Raw genomic sequence first — 27,176 nt, 5'->3', positions numbered from 1 at the left:
GAGCCGGATGTAACAGCCGGGGTACGATTTTCAACAGATCCAGTCAATTTATTTGCTTCGCGGATGACATGGACATTGTCGGCCGAACATTTGCAAAGGTGGCAGAACTGTACACCCGCCTGAAACGTGAAGCAACAAAAGTTGGACTGGTGGTGAATGCGTCGAAGACAAAGTACATGCTTGTGGGCGGAACCGAGCGCGACAGGGCCCGCCTGGGAAGCAGTGTTACGATAGACGGGGATACCTTCGAGGTGGTCGAGGAATTCGTTTACCTCGGATCCTTGCTAACGGCTGACAACAACGTTAGTCGTGAAATACGAAGGCGCATCATCTGTGGAAGTCGGGCCTACTATGGGCTCCAGAAGAAACTGCGGTCGAAAAAGATTCGCCACCGCACCAAATGTGTCATGTACAAGACGTTAATAAGACCGGTAGTCCTCTACGGACATGAAACATGGACAATGCTCGAGGAGGACTTGCAAGCACTCGGAGTATTCGAGAGACGGGTGCTTAGGACCATCTTTGGCGGTGTGCAAGAAGACGGTGTGTGGCGGCGAAGAATGAACCATGAGCTCGCCCAACTCTACGGCGAACCCAGTATCCAGAAGGTAGCTAAAGCCGGAAGGGTACGATGGGCAGGACATGTTGCAAGAATGCCGGACAGCAACCCTGCAAAGATGGTGTTCGCTTCCGAGCTCGGGCAGACCAGGTGCAAAACGACTTGGCGAGCGTGGGGCGTATCCGAAGATGGAGAGATGCGGCCTCGAACCGTGTATTGTGGCGTCAAATCGTTGATTCAGTGTTATCTGTTTAGATGTAAACTAAATAAATGAAATGAAATGAATGAATGTTCCCAGAACATGGCACGAGTCGCTGGCCACCAGCACCTCATGCGAAGAGAGCGACTGTTGCGTCCATGTTTACGGAAGAATCCAATGAATAAAATACGAATTCAATCAGCACATTATTATTGGTACAGCCAGTTTAATTACGGTTCACAATTTTCTCTAATAACTCGTCCTCGTTTTTACGAGAAGTCATGTGAAAGTCTTTATAACGTGATGAGGCCCATGTTAGACGCTTTAGGCGAGCACTCTCCAAGCTTGATGATATCGTTGGTTCCACTGCTGGTGTAGCTGCCGTTGCTTGATGTTCTATTGACTGTTACAAATCAGCGATTGGTTCTTCGATCTGACTGGTAGTATAAGTATGTGGTGATGTAGGAAGCTTTTTCAGGTGTGCTGAATTCCGTCTACGTACTCCTCCATTTGAATCCTCGATGATGACCGAATAAATAACATTGTCTTTCGATCACTGTATAAGGTTCCCTGTTGAACGGAGAAGCACATGACCACCCTTGTCAATACTGGATTCTCGTGCTTGATAAACACGGCCGTAATGAGCTTTGGATGCCGTTTTGTATGAGAAGTCCCTAACACGAATGTCTTCGTCATCCTTGGCCTCGTTGGGTTGAAGTCCTTGTACTTTCTTCCAAATGGCAGTTCTGCAGGACAACGACTCGTGGCTGGATGAAGGGTTAGCGAATAGACGTATTATTAAACTCTTCTAAATCACGTTTCCAATCTGATCGTTTCAATGTCAAAATCTGGAGTTACTTGAGGATGCTTCTATTCTGCCTCTATACACTTCACCGTTTCCTTTGGGCCAGTATGGAGTGGTGTGCTTGACCTCCTGTTGCCCCGCTTGCCTTTTCAGTAGTTTTAAGCAATCGTCCAAGCTCGACTGTCCCTGCTAGACTCATGTTGGATTTACTGATTTTAACTCTTAGTTCATCTGAAATCCCCTTTTCAAAAATTTGTTTCTTGATATGTGCTGAAATTGCGAAGAAATATCATCAGATCGTCCGCAAAGGATGACCGTGGTCCATCGATTACATATTGAACATCGTTGAAGTAAAGCAGGAAAACTAGCACGGATACTATCTGAGCAGTAATCGCCTAAAGCAACCGCCACCTAATGTCCGGTCAGATATGATCGAAACCAATCGAGAAGATTTCCATCGACTCCGAGTCTGTCAAGCTTGGAGATTGCAATTTCGAATGCTGCCGAAAGATCCGTGTAAATGACGTCCGTTTGAGTGCTTGTAATCATGATGTACGAAGTTAGGCAAAACAAGTTAGTGGTTGTTGAACGGCCAGCTGTGAAACCATGTTGATCGGATCGGCGCATAGATATTGCTTGCAATGGGCATTTAGCGGGTCCATGACACAAAGCGATATGATACTCCGCACTCCGGCAACATGTACCAACTTGATTCGTCTTGTTGTCACTGCATCTCGAATGAAATGAAAAGTGATGTCGATATGCTTTTCCCTTTTTGTTTATTCATTCTTAGCCATAGCTACAGCGCCGTAGTGGTCCTCGAAAATCGGAATAGGGTACATAAACTTCAAACCACTCAGCCAAATGGACTCGCAAATACAGCTACTCATGGCAATATATTCTGCTTCAGTTGACGATAATGCAATGTTCCGTGCCAGCTGCAATCTTGACAAGTATTCGACGACGACGTACATGAGCCATCTAATTAACTCGCGGTTAAAGACACTATAAACAAAGACGGGAAATGTTCCAATTGGAATTCCAAATTTACTGTCAGTGTCATTCCAATCGAGCAAGAGACCTGTCATTCCCAAGGGCCTCATACGCCTGTCACTGGCGAACAAAGCTCGTGTACTCTGCATCGAAGCTTAGAACCGGTGTTAGGGCGCAATTGTTAATGTGAACATTTTTATATTCGGTTAGTTACTGCAAATAAATTCTTTTTCGAGTCCTTATAATCAAGCAGTTATCTCAAGCATACCACATCGTTATATTGCTGCATGATTGAGTGTTTAATTTTGATAAAATATCGAAAACAAACGTGTGCATAAAAATTGCCTCGCCATAACAAAAAGGTGGTAGAGAATTAACACTGTTGTTTACAGTTTAGAACCAAATCCAGATGTCGCACATGTTGGGGTAGGGATTCAGTGTTCCACCTTCTCCCCCTGGTCATTCCAAAATATCGCGCGCAACATTTGGCAAGGGTTCATTTGAACCAGCACGAATAAATATGTTTATATTATTATTTGAATATTTTTTGATGGATTTAGGTAAAAATGTGTTCGTATGTGGTTGAAAATCAATTAAACATGTTTATAGTGAATTGTGGCTTTTTATTGGGTGGTTGAACACGATACAAATAAAATATTTTTGAATTATGAAATTCGTATAGACCAATGTGGAAAGTATATCCAGCATCAGCAGTGTTGCGCACGCAGAGTTGCCTGGTGATTTATTTGTGCAGGGATCAGACTTCCCGTCTTTGTATATAGTGTCTTTACTCGCGGTAAGGGTAATATCACAGACAAACAGACATAACACTCGTCAAATTTCCTTCGTTCACTGATTTACTGGTCAATTCAAATAATCATTAGTTGGCCAATCGGTCACTAGTGGCGCGCGCATCGGATTTGCTCGAGTTTGACATTTGCTCACTACCGCCATCTGGTTCGTGATTTGCCCAACTAACTGAAATCAACAGATGTCGTTAGTGTTTAAATGACGATGAATTTGATGAGTGAATGTTCAATGTGATATGTCTGTTTGTCTGTGGTAATATCATTGATCGTTAGTTCGCGTCGGCTGTAACCCGGTTTCAGCAGGTGTTTTGCAAGAATCACAAGCAATCACCCATTTCAAATCGGTGGAGTACCTTCTAGATGGTACGCAGCACTTTCCTTTCGAAAACTCCAAAGCATCGTCCAGGTCTCGTGTCCGTAGAAGACTACCGATCGGTACGGCGGCGAACTCTATTCTATCGGAACGTTTTGCGGAGTCCAAAATACTGCATGGGCACCTTCTCCTCTAATTTACCGTTCAGGAATGCATTTCGCACGTACATTTGATATACATATTTCCATTTTTCCATTCTTGTTGTTTGCGATGGCCAAAATCGCCCATATCGTGTTCAATTTCGCTACTGGGGCAAATGTTTCCTCGTAATCGGTATTTTTTTCCGTTGCACGAATCCCTTCGCTACTAGCCTTGCCTTATGACGAATTGGTCTGCCATCAGCGTACGTTTTTTTTTTTCATTTACGCGGTACCGGAACAACTGATGGGAAATGATGCACCACCACACATCCAGGTGTGATTTCTTGTCCAGCGCTGACACATCCCCATTCATCGCTTCTAGCTAGATTTCTTGATTAGGATGTCCATCAATATCATTAAATGATTAAATGTTACAGGAACCAGGGGGAAAGGATTCCCAGCAGAAAATGCACTGTACGAGGTAATAAAATCTTCGAACCAACCTGTACTCCCGACCACTGGTCCTTGGATTAGTTACATTCTGAAAGTTACTCCTGCCAGCTTGTGGTGGGAGTGCCAAATCCGAGTCATCAGAATTTTCAGGATATGAAGTCCTCATTATCTTGAACTACTTCTTCATTGTTTGTTTCATCAGGTTGCTCAACGTATTGTATTTCAGCTATTGCTTCTTTCTGTTCAGGTTGCTCATGAAGACCAAAGTTTCTGATTATAAAGTTGCGCAAAGAGGATCTTGTTACACTGATTCTGAATGATGCTCTTGTTATTATGTTGGCAACTCTCATTTTTGTTCAACCATGACGAGCTCGGTGGTCTAGTGGCTACCGCTTCTGCCTTATAAGCAGGAGGTCGTGGGTTCAATTCCAGGCTCGTCCCTTTCCTACTTTGTATTTCTATCTTAGTTCTTTCTGTGTGTCACGTTGTACCAAAACGATTCCTACTGTTATAACCTTCCACGCAATCCCAAAAAAAAAAAAAAAAAAAAAACCTCCCGTGGCACCTATGAGAGGTCGTAGAGTTCTCTGCATCTTTCTCAAGTAGGTGTCCAACAAACCATCCTTCCCCCTCCTCAGCATTCGCAAGGACGTGGCCAGGACAGATCTCGACTATTGGAGAGTGCATTGCTTGCATCTAAGAGTTAGTGACTAGTCCCAAATCAATATCTGTGGTAACGGATGAAAGTGATGCTACTCTCATACAATAGTCTTGGCTTGTACCACCTACGAATTTGTGCGAACTGCTAAATGCTAATGCTAATGCTAATGCAACTCTCATTTTTGTTCAACCCTTCAAGTGACTTACGGGAGTGTTTACTTCTAAAGCTTTTGAATTCGATAACCAACTCACCCACAGAGTGCAAACACGTGAGTTTCTTGTTTCTACTCTATAGGGGCGTATATAGGGGCGGCAATGAAAAGTTTTCATTTTTTAGCCAAAGTTTTCTTGTAACAGATTCAATTAATCACAAATCGCATCGGACATCGTTCAACGTAGGATATCTTACCACAAATGAACGCATGATTTGACATAAAATGCTTTCCGTTTTCCTTTTGGGAACAAAATATCACAAGTCAGTCAAAAAGCCGCTTGGTGCGGTTTGGCTGAACCCCGACCATATGCCTCTAGCTCCAGTATCGAGAATCCACTCCAGCTTAGATCGCGTAAAATTATTTAATGCATTAGGACGAACCAAAGCTACTTCTTAGTCTACTGGGATATCTGCCGCTTGAGCTCGAGCATAGTTCCTTGCTTTGGGACAGTTCAAACATTTGTGCCCAAATGCACCGCAACCAAAACATTTACCTGGAAAATTCGGTCCACATCTGCAATAGTTTCTTCGTTGCTTTTGTTGCCAGGACCATGCCATTTGTTACGCTGCATTCTTTTCCTGGTCGCTTTCGTTCTTCAGCCAGTAAACGAGCCTTCACTTTATTCAGCTTGATCTGATCATTTGGATCATTTGGATTGGATTTGAAAATGAGCTCTATCAATTCCGTGCGTTTCGGGTTAGTTGACTCCTCGGCCAGGTACTGATTATTATTAAATCTTTTCATATCTGTGTACGTCAAATCATTGGACTTCATGGCAGCAGATTTGTTGTATGTTCATTCAACGCTCACTATGTATGATTTGTTCTATGCGGGGATTTCCCTCTGCGCGTTATTTCCGCGAAGCCATCCAAATTTTTCTTTTTCTCCGTAATACACGTCATGGACAAACGGACACAATCGACTCACTATGGGTTGGACTGGCAATGACAACAATAATGAGTAATGGAAATCTAAAAATAGATTCTGTGAGGATTCAGTACAGCAGAATAGTAAATAAAGAAAGGAATAAAATAAAATATCCTCTAATTCAAACATCATTCGAAAAAAAAAACGCTCCCATGATTCTGATGTACGTTTTTATAATACATCTTCCACGCTAACCAACATATAAAATAAAACCAAAAGTAGTAATTCCAAAAACAAAACGCACTGTCTGCGTCTATAATATAGTGGATAGCATAACGCAGTAAATGAACAAATTTTCCTTTTAAAATAATGACACATTCATCCGATAATTATTATTATGTGGGGTATTCGATATCAAAACACTAAAACACAACGATTACGACTGCTCTCGAGTGATCAATCGGCATGTACAAGTACCTATGTGACGTTGAAATGAGTAGTTTCGCATTCTGAACGTGAATGAAAGTGTATAACGGTTTCGTGTATTGGCCTGGTAACTCAACTAATCGCGATTTAAAACACACTGACTGTGTGCCGGTGGCTGGGTTAGATTGCATATTCTTCCGGTGTGAAATGTTTTTTGTTTCGGGACGGGTTTTGCTGACTATGAAACTAAATATGTTCAGTTCCCGGCAACCGACGTAATAAGCGCGACGTAAATATCGTAAACCTTAAAAAAACATTAAATTTGACTCTGGTTGGGATTCTTCGAAAAATAGAAAATAAAATAAAAAAAGCTCTCTATATCTTAATTTAACTAATTTTGCACAGTCGTTCGATTGTAAACGTAATTTGAACATAGTTTACGAGGTGTAGACAACGAAAATAAAATTGCTTGTTACTTTGTTCTGATATCCTAAGGGGGGGCTATGTTCATATGTTTTAGCTACGCCTTATATAACTATACATGAACTAGATAATTTAGCTTTTACTTTTAGTTAGAAATCAGCATTCCTTCAGTTTTAGTTTATATTACAATCACCTCCGAATTACTTCAAGAAGTCTAGACATCGGTTTCAGTTTACTTTTTTGCATTTTCAATTTACTTTTCCTAAATAATTGTATATCTATTATTTACTTTCAGTACGATTCACTGTGAACAGCACGAGGTCACGCTTCCTACGCGACTGTACGTGTTTTTTTATATTCACTTACTATCCGATCAGATCGGAACTGTGTCCCACAAATAGCGTAATTCTACAATAGAGATAGATAGTGGTAGGACGTTTCACCAAATTCCAAATAATTAGCCTATATAACGGTTCCTTTTTGTTCGCTACGTTCTTCACTGATAGTAGAAACTGTCGGTCCCATCCAAAAGAGCTAGGATTAACTAAATTGAAAGGTATAAAAAAATCCCGGCTATTTGATCCAGCAGTTTGCTCTCCGCTCGGTTCCGACTAAGGTGCCACACTATATCGGGTGCAGTTGATTGATTCGTTTTACCGATGAGAATATTTTTAATCTTATAACAGATAGAAATTAATGTTTCACATTTGTTTTTAGCCATCGTCTATTTTCTGCTGAATACATATCACAAATTCATATACGTTTTTGGATAAGTAGTAATTTTTCCCAGATTTTCACCTTTAGCACGGTTTGTATGTTAGGAAAAGATGCTACGCAGAAAAAAGCTTTGCTGAAATTTATCTATGTTTGAAAATTTTATCGTTGATAGTTTGTCCAAAAATAATACACCGGTCATATTTAAAAACGTGGAAGTCAGTTTAAATTAGTCTTTTTATCTTTTCTACCACACTTTTTTCGCCATATTGGTCGCAAGGCACTCGATCAGAACGATTGATCTGTTGTGCTTTTAGCATGTAATCGAATTTTAATTCTTCTCCACTTCACAAAGAAATCCACTATCGAGTAAACATAATGCATTTCTGATGGTGGATATAAGAATCATTCTATCAGTTAGGAAGTTTAACAAATCGGTTCAAGTCCACGTCATTCCAATTGCAAACTGCAAGGACGTTTTCAGTGTTTCGAAATCGTTTCAATATTTCCAGAAGCATTATTTTTAAACATATTTTTTTCAACTAAAGAAAAATTCCAGCGTAGCTAATGTGATCTGTTACCATAACATACCTACGGTGTCAAATTGGACCACAATAATAGGGAATGATGAATTGGAACATTCTTCATCACAATTTCGAAGTGAATTAGTTTGACTTTCAACTTTCCGCTTGATCGAAGTTTACCATCCCATCAAGTCACTACTATCGAAAGGAAACACCTCGCTGACACCCCAAATCCAGGCGCAATCCCCCCACTACTTACTACTTTCTTCGGTTGCCAGTCGCCTTCACCGGCCGGTTATCCTGCTTTCCCTTGGCGTGGGCCAACAGCGTCACCAGCTTCTTGTGCGAGTCGCCCACGATCCAGCCGTGCTGCTGCATATGCTCGCTACTGCTGCTCGTATCGTCACCACCTTCCATGATCGATTGACTGTCGAGCTGCTTCTGTTGCTGCTGCTGCTGTTGGTGTTGCTGTTGTTGCTGCTGCTGCTGCTGTTGATGTCGTTGTTGTTTCTGTTGGGTTTTGCTCTGCTGGGCGGTCGGTTGCTTCGCTTTGCTCGCACCGCCACCCTTTTTCTTCTTGCTGCCGGCCGCGCTACCACTTTTGTTGCTAGAAACTTCCACAAAGTCCTGCTCCAGGTCGTCCTCTTCGCTGGATGACGACCAGAAATACAGCGTCTCGGCGGCATTTCTTTTCCGCCGAGGAGCCGGCATCAGTATGCTATCGCTCAGCTGTGCATTCAGCTGTTCGATCTTCAGATTGGCTTCGATGTCACTCTCCAGCAGTTTCTTTTTCACCTTCTTGCACTTGATGTTGTCCTCAAAGTCACTGTCTGGATCGTAGGCCACGTTTTTCATCTTCTTCGGTGGACCTTTTCGTTGCTTAAGTTTCGAATTGTTGGTGGCACCCTTGACTTCCGGTGCATCTTTTCGCTGTTCCTTCGCCTTCGCTGCCACTTTAGTCTTTTGATTGTTGTTGTTAACGGTTTTAGGAGTTGTCGATTTTTTCGGTTCTTCTTGTGTCGTCTTTTCCGGTTGCTCTGCTAGTTTTTGCTTTGACTCATCCTTCTGCTTGCCGGATTGCGTCGAATTGAGCTTTTGCTTGAACTTGGTAGTGATTGTTCTTGAAGAAATCATAACACTCGATTCCAGTACGTGGTCATCAAGAGAGCCGATATTTTCCACGCTGGAGTCCTTCTCTGGCAGGTTTTCGTCCTCCCGTGATGAATCCGACGTCGCCGTTTTGCTGGGCCGTGTCTTGCCACGCCGTTTGGTGTCTCTCACTCGATTGTTCTTGTTCATTGTCACCTCCATAATAACACTCTCCATTACCTGCCGAATCGTTTCATCTGTTACAAGCGGTTTCTTTTCCCCGACAGTTTTGCCCTTCGTTGTTATCGGTTCTTTAGATGATAGATTCATCGCTTTTAGAGGCGTTTCATCGGATTTGTTTTCTGTTTGCGACACATCTTTTTCTTCCAGGACATTTTCTTCTTTTGACGGGTTCTTGTTCGTTACACTTTTTCCATCTTTTTTGGCGATCAAATTCACAGCATTCTTCACATTGAAATCCTCGTATTCATCTGAGTCCCATGTTTCGGTCAGTTTCTTTTGGGTACTTCTCCTACGCAAATTCCGATTGCCTTTCTCGTCTTCTTCGTCTTCGTCTAACAGCTGGGAATCCATAATTTCCGATGACTGATCCGCTTCCGTTGACGTATCTTTCTCTTCGGGCTTTTCTTCGACTTCTGATTTTTTCAACGTATCAAACAGCTTGTCAAAGTCTTTAGCTACCGGCTTTGACTGTTCTCCTGCTGCTGTCGTCCCTTTCTTCACCACTGGCTCTTCTTTCAGCTTGTCTTTGGCTTTCTTAAAAATACGTCCCATGATGAGGCTCTTCTTTTGCACATCTGCCTTAACCGGTTTTTTCGGAGTTGTCTGTGAACTGCTATAACTGCTGCTTTTGTCGTCTTCGTCTTCCTCGCTTAGCGTGTTAGTACCATACACAAAATCATCTCTGTCGGAGAAACTCAAGCTGGACAACTGACTGTCTTCGCCTTGATCTCCGGTTTGCAGATCTACAACTGATTTGTTAACAATGGCAGGCGACGAGGTGCTTGTGGATGTTTTCTTCGACGAATACGAAAGCAGCGTTTCAGCTTCTTCTGGTGGAGAATCTTGAAAGGCGTACACATCATCCGGATCAGGCTTGGTATTTCTTGCTGGAGTTTTCGCCACGGCAGTGTTGGTCGTTTTCTTTCCGCGTGCGGTTGATCTTCTGGAAGATGTGCTGGCAGCTGCTGCAGTGGCCTTGGTTGGAGTAGCATTGCCTTTTTTCTTAGCTCGAAAACCAAGTTTGTTACCTTGTGTGTCCTTCTTGGCTGGCGCTCGCTTACCTGTACCTTGAAGACCATTTTTGGGAGAACCCTCACTTTTCGCGGATTTCTGATTCAGAGGGGTCGTAGAAGTTGATACTTCTGGTATGCGTCCAGATAGCTCGTCTTCCTTCTCCTCCTCACTATCCTTAAGATCGAACTCCTTCGGTATATCACCACAGAGTGCCACATCCGCCAGGGTATCAAGTTTATTAGATTCCTTCGCCACCTGAATTCCGCTCATCGGAATCGACACTTTAAAGTTGTCGTACCCCTTCAGCGCCCCTTTAGTTTTGATAGTTTTTTGCGAGAATACCGACGCCTGAGAACTGGTTGATTTTGTTGAGTTCTGTGGAGACAGATTTCCATCATTTTCCATATGCTGAGATATGCCGACCGCGGTCAGTTTGGTGAATGGATCCGACAAATTTTTATCCGCATACCGTTGATTGATCGTTTGAATGTAGTTTTCGCTTTCGCTTACATCTTGGAACGATGGAAAACTATCGCCCATGTTGAAGCAACCGTCCGTAGCCTTGTCTTGCTCGGGAAGCCCAGCGAATGGATTTGGAAAGGCAACACTGGCCTTCGCGGACGGTACTTGGTCACATACCATTCCTGGCGTCATTTCATCGGATTTCAGCGAAACAGTTAGATTCAAGTTCTCGTTATCCGCATTGGACTCTTTGAGCATCGAACAGCATTCATAGAAGAGTTTCTCTTCCTGACTCAAGGCTTTCATAGGCCCATCCTTATCGAATTCTTTCGGAGGGGATGAACCAGCTACGGATGTCGCAATTTGAGCAGGCGAAGAATGCTGGACAGGACACTCTACTGTAGTCGTTTCTGCCGTTGCTGCGTCTCGCTCCTTCTGTTGTGCTTCAAGATATTCCTGCTCGGACAGCTTGGCTATGTGGGAGAGCGTCATGCGGTGCTTGTTGAAGGCGTCTTGCTTCTTGAACACCTTCTTACACAGATCACAGTTGAACGTAACGACTGGTTTACTGTCATCGACAGGAGGTTTGGGTCTTCGACATTTGGTCACACAAATTGACTTTCGACGTTTACGTTTTCGTATACTGCCCCCAAAGCTTGTAACTTCCGTCGTCACGCTCATGTCGTCATCCATCGCACTGTTGCTTTCGTCTTCTGCCATTCCCTCAAACGATTCCTGCGACTGATGCTGGCTGGGCTTTAGGAAACTTTCTTCCCGACGCACGAAGCATGCCAACGACATATTATCGTCATCGGAGTCCGACTCCGATTCTGATTTGTTGATGATATCTTCAACCAGCTTGTTCAATTTCGGAGTCTCGTCTTCATCATCGTTCGAGAATGAGAGCGATTCGCGTGGCTTTGGAGCTATGCTAGCCTTAGCAACTTCCTTCTCTACAACTTTGACGAGCTCATCGATCTTTTTCGGCTCCATAACGATGGGAGACACTTTCGGCGCCACTGCATCCTCTTTAATCTCCTTAATCGGCGTGGAACTGACAGGTGCTGAAGTAAGGGATTCGAACGCCACTGGAGTGTTTGACTTTCGAGGTTTCCGTTTGCTTCGATCAATCATCTGAATTTCCTCTTCGATGTTGAATAATTTGGACAAGTTTTCTGCCAGCTGACTGTTCTTGGTTCTTCGTTTTGTGCCGGTGGTTGGTACAGTCAATGGTTCCAACAAAGACTCAATAGTAGGCTCCGGAGTACCATTGAATACCGAACTCTGGTTACGTCTTCGTCCAACAGACTTGATATCCTGATCCCATATTCCACCAGGACCAGGCGTTTTGGACCGCAGAGGCGTTTTAGTCTTTTTCTCCTCTGCCGTTTGCTTCTCCATCTGTTCCTCTTCGTCCAAGAAAGACATCGGCTGATAAACCGAAGCCCTACGCCTGTATTGCCTCTTGGTAGCTTTGCTGATTTCAGCAATGTTTTCTTCTGGTGCCTTGGGTTCTTCGATTTCTGGGGGCGATGCAATAAACAATGAAGCACGCCGTGCACTGATCCTTCGTAACGGCGCAGTCGGTCTAACTGCCGCCTCAGCTACCTTTTTATTTTCTTCCGCCTCTTCGTACTTACGCTTTTCCTCCTCCCAAACTCGCCTCTTTTCCGCTTCTATCCGCTTTCGTTCTTCATCGGCAACTTTCCGTTCTTCTTCAGCACGTTTCGCAGAAGCTGCTGCGGCTGCAACGGCTGCAGCAGACCTTCTCCGAGGATCGCGAGGTTTCATGGCCGCCTCGGCGAAACTTTGTACCAAATCCAAATCAACCGTCCCCTGACTACGGGTTCCACGGCGTGATGTAAGTATCAGGTCATCTTTGAAGGAACTGTGCGATAAAAGCTCCTGCTCGGCGTCTCTTTCTTCCAAATACTGCGCCAGATTACGATCAACAAATACCGACGATCTTCGTTGCATGATACGTTTTGGAGGAGTGGGTGTTTTGGCCTTTTTGGGAGTCGCCACAGGCGACGGAGATCTTTGCTTCACTTCCGTAGGGGCAGGAGTTTTAGACCGTTTTGAAGTAGTTTTGGCGGAGATGTCTTCAGTAGGGGCCGGTGTCTTGGAACGCTTTGCTGGCGATTTTGTTGGCGTTTCCACAAGAGGAGAGGCAGGTGTTTTGGATCGCCTCGCTGCTGAAGTCTTGGGAGATGTCTCTTCAACAGGGGCAGGCGTTTTTGATCGTTTTGTTGGTGTCTTCATGATTGTTTCTTGAAGCAGTCCGGGCTCCGGTTCTTCGGCAGCGTCCTTCTTCTTTTTATTCGGAACTTTGACAGGATCAACAACTGGTTCCTCACTATCTCCCTTTCCACTTTTACGCTTAGCTGATTTCTTTTGACTTGACGGTTCTGACGGCATGCTTATTGTTTCTGAATCTTTCGACAACTCTTGTACGACCTCTTCCTGCTTCTTCTTTTCCATTACAGGTTTCATTGTAGGTGTTTCTATGTTCAACGACTCCTTTAACCGATCCAAATCAGTCTTCTTCGTAGGCTTCTCTTTAGGGAATGGAAATGGAGTTTTTGATCGAGATTTTGTTTGACTCTTCTTTCTTGAACTCGATGCAGTTGATTCCTGTGCGACTGTTTCTGGAACGGATCTTTCTTCAACCGGCTTCTCCAAAGCGGTTTCAGATGGTTGCATCTTATCGTCTTCTTTCGCCATCTGGATCTGTGGACTTTCTTGTGATGAGGATTTCGTAACTTCCTGTTTCTTGTTCGCCTTTCCCTTCGATTTCTTTTGCACAGGAGCTACTACTTCTAACCTTTCCGCAATATCCAAGCCTTCCAATTCTTTGGAATACTTTGATTTCATATTCTGACGACCTTTCCTATCCAAGCCGGCTATCCGTTCTATATCGATGGAAAGTTTTCGAGTTCGCCGGTTCGGAGGTGCCTTCTTTATCACTTGTGGTGGAGGCACGCTTGGCATCTCCTGTGGAATATCTTTCGTGTCTGAAGGCTCGTCTTGCGTCGCTGTGAAAGTCTTTTCTTGGGTCTTTTTCTGTGCAGTCTTCTTTGACGTAGACATCTGCACATCTTCGACAACGGGAACTATAGATTGGCCCACTTTATCTGTATCTTCCAACAGCGGCTGCTCATCAACGAATTCCGTTTCAATTCCAGGTGTGTCCTTTTCTTCTTCCTCATTCCCAGCTTTTACAATTTCCTGATCTTCATCAGTCATATGCTCTTTAACGCTTTGATCCTTAGCGACACCTTTCTTGGCCGGCGTTTTCTTTCCACCGATCACCGGAGATTGTCGGGCCAAGAGATCCGGATGCCGTATGTTCACCTTTCGTTTGGCCAATTGTGGAATTTGTTCGAGCGAGAACTTGATATCAGGTTTTTCGCATGACATGTCGTGCATCATTTTTAGATCTTGCAATGCATTCTGATCAACCTCCTTGAAACTTTCCAATAGTTGATCGGATAGAATTGCGGCGAGTTCGTTCTTTCGTCTTTTACGAACGATTTTGCCTGAATTGGCGGTTGTTGGAGGCGGGGTTGATGAGCACTTTGGAGGGTCTTTTGATTCCAGGTCCGTATCTAAGGGTTTCGGATCCGTTTGACTTTCGGCTGGTGACTCCAATGGTATCGTTTTTTCAACTGATATTTCTGTAGTTTTTGGAGCTGGTTCGTATCTGGGAGGCGTTTTCTTTCTGTTGGATTGTTTTTCTGGAGGAGTAGCAACAGTTGACTCTACGTTTGATTCGAGGGTTGGTGTTGAAACTGACGCTTCGGTTGGGATACTACTCTTCGCTTCAGTGGTTTCTGCTGGGTGTGGCGGTGGTTCGATCACTTCCGGTGACGGAACAACTTCTTTTGTGGTTACTGTAGGTGGAACAATAACACTTTGTGCTTTTGCTTTAGAGCTCTTTGCTCGAGAGCGACTTTTCTTTTCTACTGGCACCGTAGCAGCTGGAGGCGTGGCACAAGGGGTTATAATAGTTTGTTCTTTTTCCAGCGTTGGTTGAATTTTCGGTTTTTCTCTAACAGCAGTGTTCGAATCTGAGCTCGTTTTAGATGGAGAAATTCGGGCAGGTGGAGAACTTTGGGCAGCTGCGGCGGCGGCTGCAGCCGCGTTTTCGATTTGTTTAACAATGACATCTCTATTCGGTAGGAAAATTTTCTCGAGAAAAGCAGCAGCAGCGGCAGCGGCCGGAGTTGAAACAGCAGCAGCAGTTGCAGGAGCTGCTGGCACAGTAAGAGGAGGAATGGCTGGAGGTTTTAGGTGAGGGGGAAGACCAACAGCTGCCAATCGTTGGAGGTCAAGACCGAGCGGTGGACCGGCGAGCAAAGAATGCGGAAACAATGGGAAAGGACCTGGAAGAAATGGCGGTGCAACGACTGGCGCCGGTGGTACAACTTGAGGAATCTGAGGCACCGGTGCTGGGGTTGGGCTTTCGCTAATTGGATTAGGGGCGACGTACACACTCTTGCGTCTACTTCGTTTGCTGCTGCCACTTCCGGAAGATTGTGTTTGTACGGGGATAGGAACAGAGGGAATGATAAGAGGAGAAGGGTTCACCGCTGTAGGTGGTGTTCTATCGATAACGGGTAAGCGCTCAGGGATGTTCAGTGTAACCGGCGGCTGCTTGGCGACTGGACTTTTGGCTTCCGTGATGGTGACGGATATACGATTTTCAAGAGGACGTTCCTGTCGCAGCGTTGAAGCAATTGACGGCGTCGACGTTGGTTGGTGGGCAGATTGAAGCGGAAACAATGGAAGCTGGTGTTGCTGTTGTGGTGATGGTGCTTGTGTTTGTTTCGGAGATGGTAATTGTTGCTGCTGTTGATGGGTTGGCGCAGTGATCTTTCGAGGATCACCGTACAGTTGCTGCTGATGCTGCTGATGATGTGGCTGCTGATGAATCGATTGTCGCCTAGATGGCGGCTGGGGAGATGGCGGTGTTTCAATCGTTACTGGTTGCATCGTAGATCGACCCTCCATTGAAGGAGGCGGTTGTCGTCGGGCTACAATTGTAACCGATGGTGCTTCCTTGGATATGACGGGCCTGGATTTGTACTCAACGCGTTCGATGATTAACCCTGGTGGAAGTTTGATAGATGGAAGGTTTCTATTTGGCGTTGATGGCCCAGGTTGCTGCTGTTGGTGGGGCGGCTGAGGCGATGGATGACGTATGGAGCCTGGATGCTGATGAGGCGAATGCAGAGCTGTAGGTGATTGCGGTGGAGGTGACATGTTGTGAGTTGGTTTTTGGAACACATCTCTCGATCGTGGCGGAATACTTCGACCAATTGGACTATTTTTCGACAGATTCAGAGGTTCATCAGAAATTTCTTCCATTGGTGTTACAATTGGAGACACCGGAGAGAGCATCGGAGGAGGTTGCGAAGACGATGACGAACGTCGAGTGTTCATCACCAGAGGCAGTGGTGCTAACTGAGGTGGATTTATCTGAAGCGGCATTGCGGTAATTGTTGGAGGATGCAATGGCAGCATATTAGAGGTGGGAAGAAGTAACTGCTTAGAAGCACGTGTTTCGACAGATGGAGCCGTAGTTTTTGGCCCAACGTTTTTGGCAATGGCTTGGTTGAAAAAATCCACTCCAATTTTCTCGGATAGCTTGCTGGTCAGCATTGCAATGCAGTCATTTAGCTTTTTAGGTTTTCGTTTGTTTGCTTGATGATTGGAGGCACACGAAGGAGTTGTGGGCGCCGATGGAGGTTGAGAACATTGTGATGGTGATTTGACTGGAGTTACCGGCTGGGACATAATTGGCTGATCAGGTGTCTCCTCCGTTGCCTTAGCACTATGTTCCTTATATTTGTTTGACTCACTCTCCTTCAGGGGGGTTGTTTCTTCAATTTTTGTTGCATTCTGTGCAGGCGATTCCTGTTCAACGACATGTGAACTTCTATTCGTAGAACTCTCTGTAGGCACTTCTTCATCAACAGAATTTTCTTTTCCATTGATTTTTACATTAGTCTTATCCCGATCTTTCTCATCAGTTTGTTTTTGCTTATGATTACTCTCTTCGGAAACTTTACCATCAACTTCTACTTTTTGATCTATCTTCTTCTCAATCACCTTACCCTTTGCCTTCTCCACTGTTACTTCCTTCGGGCTTTTACTTCCTTTTCTCTTCGGACTACTCACTTTTTCGCTGACCGAAGACTCGGGTTTCTTTACCTTGCACTCTTCCTTGATAGATTTCTTCTTTATGGGCGTATCCATCTTTGCCTTAACCTTCCTAGCACCGCCGGATGGTGTGACCTTCACGATACCACTCCGAAGTGTTCGACTATTACCAGATGCTCCCTTCCGGAATGGACCCTTCCACGGTACTGGAAGTTTTCTTCCACGTGGAATGACCACCTTCTTAGTTTTCTTCACGACCGGAATATGCTGCTCGTCAGATTTGTTTTCATTTTTCTCCTTCGCTGGTTCTGATTTCTCTTCAAGACCATCTATAGCATCTGTATTTTGCTCTTCCTTGACATTCTTGTTTCCACCACTAACTGTCCCTTCCGCTTGTGTTCCTCCCTCTTTTTGCACACCGGTATTCGGTAAAGTTTTAACCTTTTTCGGCGGTTTTTTGCTACTCGCTCCTACTCGGAATGGACCCTTCCATGGCATCAAGCGATCAGCAAAAGCATTTCCACGCACTGGAAGTTTTCTTCCACGCGAAACGACCATGTTTTTCGTTTTCTTCACCTCCGGAATCTTCTGTTCTTCGGATTTGTCTTCCTTTGTCTCCGCCACTTGTTCCAATTCCTTTTCAAGCCCGTCTACGGCATCTGCATTTTCCTCTTCCTTGACATTCTTGTTTTCCGTCCCTTCCGCTTGTATTTCTTGCTTCTCTTCCACAACGGTTTTCGGTTTAGTTTTGACCTTTTTCGGCAGTTTTTTGCTAGCTGCTCCTGCTCGGAATGGACTCTTCCACGGCATTATGCGATTAGCAAAAGCGTTTCCACGCACTGGAAGTTTTCTTGCATGTGGGACCAGCTTCTTGGTTTTCTTCACGACCGGACCCTTTTGCTTCTCTGATTTGTCTTCCTTCTTCTCCCCCACACGTTCCAATTCCTTTTCAAGCCCATCTTTGGTATCTGTATTTTTCTCTTCCTTGACATTTTTGTCCTCATCACCAACCGTTCCTTCCGTTTGTATCCCTTCCTCTTCTTTCACAACGATTTTCGGTTTAGGTTTGACCTTTATCGGCAATTTTTTACTAGAACTGGAAACTGCTGCAATCTTACCGCTTCGTAGTTTACTCAGGGCTATGGCACTAGCCCCACGAGGTACACCCGCCTTGGACGGAGCCATGGATGCCACCTGTTTCTTGCCACCCTTAACTATGCTGATTTGCGGTCGCTTACGGATCTGCTTCGGGACCTGCAATATCTGGCGAGATATTCGCTTCGCTGGGAGATTCGCTGTTAAGCGTCTGACGATGTCACCTAAAAAGTAGAGAATAATTAAGTGAATTAAACGTGTGGGGGTTTATTGATGGAATCCAGTATTCAAATTAAAAGTTTGTTTTATTTCAGAGTGTTTGCATTTAGTTCGATTTGACGAAGAACTGAAGAACAGTAAAGCAGCGCCCAACAATATAATATCTGTTCGGATACAACGAAACTGTCCCGACGAAACCCAGAGACGAGGAAAAAACGCGTGTATTTCTTTACTTTAAAATATAACCCTTTTTATACTTCTGTTCAACTTGAGAATTTATTTTACAATGAACACTACACGGAAGAAATAAACTACCCAATAGTGAGTTTAATTCACCCAACCTCGAACATCCGTACGGGAAGCCAAAATTGGGTAAGTAGTGTCGAAGTAGTTTGCCTTTACTCCCATGTTAAAAAAGTACCCAACGGAAAATTTATTGACCCAAATTTAAGTTTAATTCACTCAATTTCGACCTCAGGTAATAAAACTCAAAATTGGCTTCCCATATTGAACTGGCGTCGTTGGATTGTTTGGCTCTTTTGTTTTTGACAACAAAAGAAATAGTGGATGACAGAGAAGAGAAAAAATAACTCAAAAGTAAGTTTAAAAATACTCAATTTAGGGTATTTTTTTTCTTCCGTGTAGAGAGAAAAACGAGGTCTGATGACAGTTTGGCGCAAGGTAGTTGCGCTGATGAGGTATGATGTAGTACTGGGGGGTTCACACCGGAACATTCTCCCCGTTATGACGCAGATCTTCTGAACAGGGCGCTGGTATTCGGTCTGGCCCCTTCGTAAGGTCACAGTTCTAACGATTCCCGATGGGTCCGGATGAAGCCTTACAATTCGCGCCAACTCCCAATGCGCCGGCGGTAGATTTTCGTTTTTAATCCAACCAACTGGTTCTCCTCCACGTTTTGCTACGTAATACGCCACTTCGCACGTGGCTGTAAGGTAGCTACATACTCCTCACGCCATCGCTTCCATATCTCTTCACTATATTTCTGCAAGGCTTGCCACTTATCTAGACGATTGGTTGGGATGTGCCACAGTTCAGGTTCTGGTATTAGATTCAATGGCTGCCCTACCAGGCCTGGCGTTAAGGCCTCGTAGCTATCCGTGTTTCTGGACAGAGCGCAGAGTGGCCTGGAGTTAAGGCAGGCCTCTACCTGGATAAGAATATTAGTAAACTCTTCGAAGGTGACACACATTGGAACAACCCAGAAAAAAAAAACGGTCAAAACCTCATTGTGGCGTTTAATACAGATTTAGAACCATGACTTTTTTTATAGAATGTGTTCAAAAAGCTGCCGACAAAATCTAGAGCGTGAAATCCACTATTATGTTTTAATGCAATACCCGAGCAAAAAAAAAATTTTCAAAAAATTTTTTTTTCGGGTTTTTGACAATGTTTTAGAATATTGTGTTTTGAGAAATTTTGCTAAAGATACTATATGTTTTCTTCCTAATTTTAAAGGTTGAATCGTTGTTTTTCGATACTGCTGTCTAAAACTCATATAAAAATCGATTTTCAATATTTTTAAAATAAATATACAACATATCAACACGTTTTATATCACAAAATAAAAAATAGCACTAATATACGATCGTTTTCAGATAATATGGTCTTTCTGATTGGAATTTCAGTCAAATAGAACGGGTTTATTGAAAAAAATAGTCTAATTTCTTGATTAAATATCAGCCTTATAGGCACATTTTGGCAGCTAGATTTCCGTTATTCTAAAAGCTGATTTTTGTATAAAAAGAAGCCAGTGGCTGAAGCTCAGTTGGATCTGATGAGGCTCATTGGTTTTTGTTCCAATTTTTTAAAGTGTTATTTTCGAAAAAATAGGTTGTGTTTCACCTGTATCCAGTTTGTACTAAAAAATAGTACTAAAAATGCTATAGCTCCCGCTCACGAAGAGCATTCCCCTTCCCTTAAGATATAGAAGATAGAAATATGCGCTCAAACATGATAAGTAAGTAAAATATAAGTATACTGATTTTCTTGTTTCAATTTGATTTGCCTTTAATTGATTATTAGGCAGTTGTTTCCGCATTATCGATTAACTGTAAGGTGCAAGTATCTTAACCAATAAGGTATTATACGGGTACAGTACCGAGTTTTGGCCATATCCCCATATTCAAGCATTTATTTAAAATATTTTAGAAGTTCTAGTGATGTTTTAGCTCTCATAAAGATACACTTATTATTTAGTCAAATTTACTTCTAAAACCAATCGATTTTGTTAGAAAACAATGTTTTTTAAAAGTTGGCTAAATTAGGCACTGAATTATAAGCAAAGGGTACGCTCACCCTACTTATACAAATAATAAATAGATCCGCAATAAGGCCGATGAAATGAGTATATGATGAGAAAGAGAAATATTTATCGAAAACTACACTATAAAAATTGGAACAAAAATCAGTGAGCCTCATCAGACCCAACTGAGCTTTAGCCACTGGCTTGTTTTATACAAAATCAGCTTTTAGAATAACGGAAATCTAGCTGCCAAAATGTGCCTATAAGGCTGATATTTAATCAAGAAATTAGCCTATTTTTTTTTTCAATAAAACCGTTCTATTAGACTGAAATTCCAATCAGAAAGACCACATTATCTGAAAACGATCATATATTAGTGCCATTTTTTATTTTGTGATATAAAACGTGTTGATATGTTGTATATTTATTTTAAAAATATTGAAAATCGATTTTTCTATGAGTTTTAGACAACAGTATTGAAAAACAACGATTCAACCTTTAAAATTAGGAAGAAAACATACAGTATCTTTAGCAAAATGTCTCAAAACATAATATTCTAAAATATTGTCAAAAACCCGAACAAAAAAAAATTTGAAAAAAAAAATTTTTTTGCTCGGGTATCGCAATAAAACATAATAGTGCACTCTGAAAAATCTTCACGTCACGTTTACCTGAAAACAAATGTGGTTCTCATCCACCATACTTTTCACGTAAGAGTGACCTGAATGACATGTAACCTGAACGAAATTTAGTTTCTTTGAGTTACGTGATTTATCAGGTGAACCTTACTGGATCTTCCAGTACTAATGACGTGAAGCTTGAAAGTAGTTACGTGTTTGCTCAGGTGAAACTGACGTGATTTGTACGTACTAGTTACGTGAACTTTTAGTGAAAGCTACATGGCAGCAGATAACCACTACATGTTTTGAAATGTATTGGCAATATAGTGATATTGTAATAAATGCAAAACTGATCAGCGACTGTCCATAAATGTGAGACCTTTTCGCCCCGTTGATTTATTGATGCAAAATGATGTTTTGATCATTGGAAAGGAACGCCGTCATTTGGTGCACTTCGGAGTAACCGCAGAAACACTGTTGAAGAAAAAATCAAATATACCGGCGAATGTCGAATATAGTTTATCAGATTTCTTGAGAAACGATGTCAATGAGTATCGCTGTGAATTTGCAACCACTTTCTTGTTCAAAAATTGCTACTATTATTGCTGTTAATTAAACGAAAAGTAATTTTATGCTAAAGCTATCGGAAAACTGTAATTCTACATGTCCATGCAGCTTCCTCTGCTTTCACGCCATTTCTCAACGAATCTAATAAGTTTCATCCGACCTTCGTTGACATTTTTTCCGAGGAGAGAAGATGCAGGCACGGAAAATCTCCGCCTAGATGCATCTGAAATATGACTTACCTCCGCAAAGCCAAATTATGTTTAGGTTATGTGTCATTCATTCTTTCGTGAATGCCAGTCACTCTTACGTGAAAAGTATGGTGGATGATGATAAAAATGCATTTACATCGTGCGACCCCCAGTCAGGATCGATCGCCGCTTGCTCTTGGCGCGAAAGGATGTTCGCCCATGTTCGCCGCTTCTTCTAGGCGCGAAAAGAAGGAGAGAGAAAATGTAATAGAATAAGAAGATACAGTTGGAATAAATTTGTCGACCAGTTAAGACGCGTGTTTTTTTGATTCACCAACATATCTCCCGAAAACCAATTCTTTTGAAATATTCAAGAACATTTTGGTCCATTCGTACCGGATAACCATTCCGTGAAGGTCTTTGGTTGATTTGTGGTGAAATTCCGGATAAAATCGCGAGAACTTTGGATTTCCACCGGTTGGAAAAAGCTATCGGCAAACCGGCCGATTGACGCGTATTGCGTGTTGGTGTTAGTGCGTGCGCGAAACATGTTCGATCGTGTTCGACACGCGGTCGAGTGAAAAGTGGAAAATTCTAGAACAAAACTGAAACTGTGAATCTGAAGATAAGTAAATTGTGGGTCTAATGACCGAAGAAACTCCTCAAATCCAACGGAGTATTATCCCAAGGATCCTTCTGGAAACTGCAAGTGAGCCGCCGGTGAATAATATTTCGGTGCAACAACAGAAACAGGAACAAAAACGCAAGGAAATGTCTAAGAAGCTCGAGAAGATTCTCGATCATCGTGATTTGGCGAAGGAAAGAATGCTCCGGATCCGTGAGGGATTGGCTGTGGCTAACATCAGCATTCATTGGCTGCGACTACAACTCGAAACACTTCGTCAGTGTAACGATGAATTGCAGAAAACGTATCTGGATATTTGTGACCTTGTCCCAAGGGATCAGCGTGAAGGACACAAACAAAGCCATTTCCAGGACGAAGAGCTGCACGCTGAGCTTTTTGTGAACATCCAATCGGAAATTGCAAAGTGGAATGCAGCTGAAGAGGAGAAAAAACGAGGGAATATGAGTGCCTTAGCTCCGGCATTTGTTCCGCAGCAACCGGTGGTAGTAAATAGCTCCACACCTCATCTGCATGTGCCGCTGCCAACATTCGATGGTACCGTGACCTGCCCTAATTCCGCGCATTGCCTAATACCGTGGATTTTATCCAAATTGATGAATATAGAGATACTGTCTGTCATACACATCACATTATTTGGTGAAATGCACAAATATATATCAGAAAATGTTAGCAAATTATTATTGTGGGTATTTGTGACGTAAATTAGGCGCTAAAAAATAAATGGGAAAATGTATGGCTCGACCAGTCAAAATTTTCATCCGCTTAGCAAAACGCTTAAAATTATGGTTATATTTCTAAGTCTTGTAACCTAATTTTTTAATGATATTTACTTCCAATATCTCATTGAGCCCATTTTAACAGCTATAAAATATGAGCTGGATACTGGAATGGTATTTAATATTCTTGTTTTTGCATTTTTATTGATCAAAACCATTGTCGCGGTATTAGGCCATCTTCTTCGCCAGTAGTGCCTAATACCGTGACTAGGCTATACCGTGAAGTTGATACTCAGAAAAATAAAACAAAACCCTCACATTGGATACATAGACCACTAGACAGTATCATATAGGTATTGAAACATTCATGTTAGATATCTACGGCATTTTATGCGTAGGATTACTAGGGGAGCATCATTCAGATGAATTACACATTGCGATATGTATTATTCTAGTATTCCAGAAACTTCTGTTGGAAGACTTGAAGATGATATACAAATCGTCTTTATTGTGTCATTCAGCACATGGAAATACGATATCATTTATGCGATATTTACCACAGACTATAGACGTAAATATTTTTTCTGTACAGTTTCCATTAGAAATGTAGGTAGAGTATTTTTCATCTGAATACAAATCCTCCCATTGACTTCAAATCTACTTAGACACTCGATTGGATATCACCTATCTAAAATCTAAATTAATGTGAAGTAAATTATTTGAAAAATTAATAAACGCTTTTACACCGTCAATATTGAGAAGTTGCTACCTTCCCAAGGAAATGATTATTTTTCCAGTATCTGTGTAAAACAGTATTTTTTATGACGTTTTTCAGTGTGACCTAATGATTTGATTGAAATTTGTATATGATTCTATTACTTACATATTTTATTGTAAATGTGGTCTTAAGTTCATCATTTGAGCTTGTTTAATAGGGCACGATATTAGGCAATTTCCTGCGCGGTATTTGGAATCTTCTTCGAAATGTTCGCGGTATAAGGCATATTCATAAGTCAAATGTCGAACACTATTTTCTACAAGTACAAAAGTACAAAACATATTTTCCCCTTCAAATGTATTTAATATTGATTAAAGCGACATAGTTTTCAAGGGTGATTGTTACAAATTGAATTTTATATAGCGAATTTATTGTGGACCCGTCCTTAACCCCACGGTAATAGGGCATGTCACGGTAGTCTCGAGAACTGGTACTCGTTCAAATGCATGTTCAAAACCATCATGAGCAGGTACCCAAACGAGTCACCAGCCATAAAGCTGTACCACTTGAAAAATTCTCTCGTCGGAGGTGCAGCAGGGAAAATCGATCAAGACGTGATCAACAATAATGATTACGAATCAGCGTGGAAGATGCTCGAGGACACCTACGAAGACGAGCGACTAATCATCGACACACACATTGACGCTTTGCTCGCACTACCAAAGATGAATAATGAGAACGGTAATGAATTGCGGAATTTGCTTGATATCTGCACAAAACACGTCGATGCATTGAAGAACCGATCGTTACCAGTCGAAGGTCTTGCCGAGATGATCCTGCTCAATGTCATTGCCAAACGCCTTGACAAGGAAACACGAAAACTATGGGAATCGCAAATCCCGTCAGATGAACTGCCCACCTACACCGAGACGATCGATTTCCTTCGAGAACGAAGCCGTATACTCCAGAAGATGAAAGGCTACAACGAACTACGTCCATCAGTTTCCACGAGACAGAAAGGTAAACCATCCGACATCAAGCCCGTTCAAAGCAGGAATTTTGTGCAAACGTCGAATCAGTCCAAGGAATCGTGTGCATGCTGTGGAAATGAACACCTAATCTACAAGTGCGACGTGTTCAAGGACATGACGATAAGCGAGCGATACACCAAAGTGAAGCAGACTGGCCTTTGCTTTAATTGCCTACGACGAGGTCATCGTACTGGAGAATGCAACTCGGATAGAACGTGTAAAACATGCAAACGAAAGCATCATAGTTTGCTCCACGAGAACAAGACCACAGCTCCACAATCCGCAGTAACATCATCAGTTCCAGAAGAACATTGTGAAGTCGCTGGACAAGCACCAGGAAGTGTCAACTGTGCTCGAGCGGCAACGACAAAGCAAGTGCTTCTTTCGACGGCAAAGGTAGAAGTATATGGTTCCGGGAATAGCCGCCTAGCATGCCGAGCTTTGTTGGATTCCGGATCTGACTCGCATCTCATCAGTGAAGCATTCGCGAGGAAGTTGAATATACCAATGGAGCGCGTTAACATTCCAATCAGCGGAGTGAATAATGCTGCGACACGAGTTAAGCACAAGCTTCATACCACGATTAGCTCACGTGTCAATCCATTCGTCGTTGATTTGGATTTCCTTGTCGTACCGACGATAACTGCGAATCTGCCCATCACCAAGGTGGACGTGCGTTCTTGGATCATTCCTGCTAATCTTGCGTTGGCAGATCCATCGTTCCATACTCCCGACGAAATCCAAATGATTATCGGTGCTGAACTATTTTTCGACCTGATCAAGACCGGCCGCATGAAACTTGCTGAAGGAACGCCTACGTTAATCGAAACACAGCTGGGTTGGATTGTTAGCGGTCCGGTAAAGGCGATACAAATCGGCCCCACACATGCAGTTTGCCAATTGAACTACATCGATGACCAACTAAATCGCACCCTTGTGAAGTTTTGGGAACTCGAAACCTGCATAGAAGCATCTCCATATACGCCAGCGGAACAAGCCATCGAGGAACACTACGAGCGAACGACTTCACGCGACGAAAGTGGTCGGTACATTGTCAAACTGCCGTTTAACCAAAACAAGAGCCAACTTGGTGACTCTTTGGAAACGGCACGAGCACGATTTAACCGACTACTACGATCTTTCGCAAACGACGAGAAGAAAAAACGCTACACCGAATTCATGGATGAGTACCTAGAATTAGGCCATATGGTGGAAGTGCATGACAAACCCGAGGATTGCTACTTCTTACCCCACCATGCTGTCTATAAGGAGTCAAGCTCTTCGACAAAGATTCGTGTAGTTTTCGACGCTTCGGCTAAGACAACATCTGGTCTATCATTGAACGACGCTTTAGGAGTTGGACCAACAGTGCAAAACGATCTCATCACGATATTATTACGATTCTGCTGCTACCCTGTGGTACTGACAGCGGACATTCCTAAAATGTACAGGCAGGTACAAGTACACAAAGACGACAGGAAATACCAGCGCATTTTGTGGCTCAACACGAACAACGAGATGGCAACATTCGAGCTAACCACCGTGACGTACGGTTGCGCCAGTGCACCCTATCTGGCAACGCGAACATTATTGCAATTGGCAAAGGATGAAGCAACCGACCTACCACTTGCATCAAAAGTCATTGAGGACAACAGCTACATCGACGATTTTCTCACCGGTGGTAGGAACGAACAAGAAGTAATAGAAATCTACAAGCAACTAACTGAGCTTCTAAGACGAGGAGGATTTGGAGTGCACAAGTTTTGCTCCAACAGCAAAGCTGTGCGAGATACCATACCACACGATCTCCAAGAGACTCTTTTCAACTTCGAAGAAGCCGATATCAACAACGTGATTAGGACTCTTGGCCTTATTTGGAATCCCAACGAAGACTACTTCACATTCAATGTTACCTTATTGGATGGCAGAGTAGGAAACACGAGGCCAACCAAACGAAGCGTACTTTCTGCGATTGGACACCTATTCGATCCGTGTGGATATCTCGGTCCTGTGACGACGACAGCGAAACTGCTGATGCAG

General features: G+C 43.0%; 1 protein-coding gene across 1 annotated transcript in view; it reads right to left on the bottom strand.

The window, feature by feature from the left end:
• Positions 1-704: 704 nt before the first annotated feature.
• The window catches only part of LOC134225154 (uncharacterized), a 48,010-nt gene continuing 21,538 nt past the window's right edge, over positions 705-27,176 (bottom strand). Inside the window, exons 3-4 of the mRNA XM_062704996.1 lie at positions 8,360-18,392; positions 705-7,596 (exon numbers count right to left, since the gene is read on the bottom strand). Coding sequence (XP_062560980.1) covers positions 7,587-7,596; positions 8,360-18,392 — 10,043 coding nt within the window. The 3' untranslated portion in view covers positions 705-7,586. The remainder of the gene's footprint in view (positions 7,597-8,359; positions 18,393-27,176) is intronic.

Source organism: Armigeres subalbatus, chromosome 3 (assembly GCF_024139115.2).
Source record: "Armigeres subalbatus isolate Guangzhou_Male chromosome 3, GZ_Asu_2, whole genome shotgun sequence".
Taxonomy (NCBI): Eukaryota; Metazoa; Arthropoda; class Insecta; order Diptera; family Culicidae; genus Armigeres; species Armigeres subalbatus.
Note: the sequence above shows the minus strand (reverse complement) of the source record. Positions and strands in the feature narration are given on the sequence as shown.